This window comes from Sesamum indicum, linkage group LG4 (genome assembly GCF_000512975.1).
Source record: "Sesamum indicum cultivar Zhongzhi No. 13 linkage group LG4, S_indicum_v1.0, whole genome shotgun sequence".
NCBI classification, from domain to species: domain Eukaryota; kingdom Viridiplantae; phylum Streptophyta; class Magnoliopsida; order Lamiales; family Pedaliaceae; genus Sesamum; species Sesamum indicum.
This window is the reverse complement of record NC_026148.1, coordinates 11,326,295-11,328,938: the sequence shown is the minus strand read 5'-3', so window position 1 is coordinate 11,328,938 and position 2,644 is coordinate 11,326,295. Positions and strand designations below refer to the sequence as shown.

General features: G+C 37.7%; 2 protein-coding genes across 2 annotated transcripts in view; both read right to left on the bottom strand.

Moving 5' to 3' along the window:
• The window catches only part of LOC105160740 (U-box domain-containing protein 52), a 4,390-nt gene extending 4,073 nt beyond the window's left edge, over positions 1 to 317 (bottom strand). Inside the window, exon 1 of the mRNA XM_020693500.1 lies at positions 87 to 317. Within this exon, the coding sequence (XP_020549159.1) occupies positions 87 to 317 (231 nt within the window). The remainder of the gene's footprint in view (positions 1 to 86) is intronic.
• The window catches only part of LOC105160645 (U-box domain-containing protein 35), a gene marked incomplete in the record, with an annotated part of 5,371 nt that continues 3,636 nt past the window's right edge, over positions 910 to 2,644 (bottom strand). The window contains 2 exon segments of the mRNA XM_011078121.2: positions 910 to 1,344; positions 1,757 to 2,509. Of these exon segments, the coding sequence (XP_011076423.1) occupies positions 1,162 to 1,344; positions 1,757 to 2,509 (936 nt within the window).

Here is a 2,644-nt window from a genome sequence, read left to right as displayed (position 1 = left end):
CGTTTAAAAAATTCAATATTGAAAAAATCACACGTAACAAGAAACTTGAATCCGAAAGATAATCTCTTGATCATTCACAATATTACTGGAGGCAGCAACTCACTAGGTGTTGGGACTGTAGTGATCTCAGGGAAAACATGTATCAACTTGAAGCAGACTTGTTCAGGGCCTCCGTCCGGAATTAAGTTCTCCAAAGCCCACCTGATCACATACTTACTTCTCTTGCCGCAGTTTATAGCTATGCCAACAACGGAAGACACCATTGAGGGCCGTAATCCATTTAGTCCATCTACGTTAGCCCTGTTTTTGTTTTCCATTCTGAAACGGCTTCAACTTTTCTGCAGCATAACAAATTTAAAAAAGTTGGAACTCAATGTTTAAGAATACATTCAAAACAGAAGTAAAATTTATAAAACAGTATACAGGAGTAACCTTGAATAACAAATGACAAGAACACAAAATTATCTAGATCTAGGAAAAAAAAGCATTTCCACCTGAAAACTTGTGGAAGTTGCATGCACTACATTCTTAAAAACGTGCCAGTTAATAAGTAGTTTAGATAGTAGAAGAGTCATCGGCTAGTTCTCAAATTTTGAAGTTTTGAGATCAAATTCCACTAGTAGTTAGTTGTTGACGATTGATACTTATAAATAATTAATTGTCAATGCATTTGATCATCTCACTGATTAAAGAAAAAGATTGCAGTTCTGTTTCTGATTGGATCCCTACTCAGTTGCTTACACGTCCACTTTGTTGAGTTGCTTGTCAGCAATTTGCAACTTTATCAAGACCTTAATGTATGATAAGTATTCTACCTTTGTTCTGTGCGAAGGATTTTCAGGAGAAAAGAAAGAAGAATGTTGAAAGAAAAAGAAATATTAAAAGAATATGTTTTCAAACGAGAAAACATACACGAAAATAACAGAAGTTTTAAACAACTCCATAACTACAATTGAAGTTTTGCAGCATCACATTCTTGCTAATTGATCTATATGCACTACAATAGAAAGAGACTCTACCCGAGGATATAAAGCTAATTTTTCATCAGTACCTCTACTCTATACATTTGAAAGCAACTACTAAGAGCATAAACGGCGCTTACACCAAAAAAAAAGGGCCGAGAATCATTAAGAGAATCACAATAGAAGATGCAAATTGACTTCAATGTTTCCCAGACTTCCATTCCATGATAACAGAAAGAAGGGTGTAATCCGGTATCAGGCATTTGTGTGGCAATTGTAAGTTGGTCATGGGAGATGTATCTTTCTCCTTAAGCCATTCCTTTATTGCGTTGCGCTCGTATGTGTATCCATCCCCGGCTACACAAGGGTCGGTCATTACCTCCTGAAATGCAAAATTCTTACATGGTTATTTGTATATGAATGAAATGACTTCCTTATTCGAATCTGGAGTTTGAACAGAGTGATGCTTTTGGAATATACTTTATTATTAGAGCTAAATATGTAATTTCAAAAGTTATGTAAGCACTCAAGTATAACTAGTTAATGAGTCAGTTATCTACTGCAATTGTATGAAATCCTATCCTAGTAAGAGAACTTAAGCCACTGTAGGCATAGGAGCATTCTCCAATCACCTTAAGTATGTGTTTTTGTGTATTTGTTTTGCTTCTTATGTTTGTCAGATTTAAGGTTCTAGCCTTGCAATTTTCTAACTGACCCCGTACATATATGCAATGAATAGTCACTCACCGAGGCAAAAAATGACCTAAATAAAGTTTGGAAGAAAATATTCATACCTTGAGAATGGGACATTTGAAGTGGTCCGGAGGTGGTGGTGGAGAGATCAATGTTAAATTTCTAGCTGTCTCTGCCTTATCTTTCATTTTCTCCAAAACAGGTAGAACTTGGTCTCTCAAGTCGGGTCTATCTCTTCGCCTAAGTTCAGTACATTTCAAGGCAATGAGAGCCAAATCATTAGTTTCTTCAACTGGCCATGGACCGGCCTCTGGATCTAAGACCTCCATCAGACGATCATTCTCTACAGCAAGTTCCACTTCATGAGCTAATGCAATAGCCGGTTTTGCTGTCAGCAGTTGCAAAATAACCATTCCAAATGCATATACATCGGACTGAGGGGAGACAACTCCTGTTCTTTGGTACTCGGGATCGATATAGCACAGTGTGCCCACTGGAGCAGTGTCCTTGTATGCAGGGGATAACGAAAGCGAGTCTTTGTTAACCATTGTTGAAAGGCCAACGTCTCCTATTTTACTCACATTATTACGATCCAGCAAAATGTTTGCTGGCTTTAGATCACGATGTATGATGGCTTTCGGCTTTGAATTGTGTAGGAAGACAAGGGCTGAAGCTACTTCCCACGCAATTTTGAATCGATCGAACCATAAAAGTGGAGGTGTATTATTTTTTCTGAACAGTCTATCTTCAAGGCTACCGTTCTCCATGAACTCATATACTAGGCAACCGTGGTCAGGACATGCACCGAGAAGAATCAGCAAGTGCGGATGACGAATTTGGCTCAATATTTCCAGCTGTAGATCAGTAAAGACAGAAAATACAAAAATTTCTGAATTAGGTCAATTTGCAGAAGAAATCAACACGAGTTTGGCAACTGGAGTAAGTCTCCCAATATGGATTTTTATGCTTTTTAGTCTCATATAGAAAGC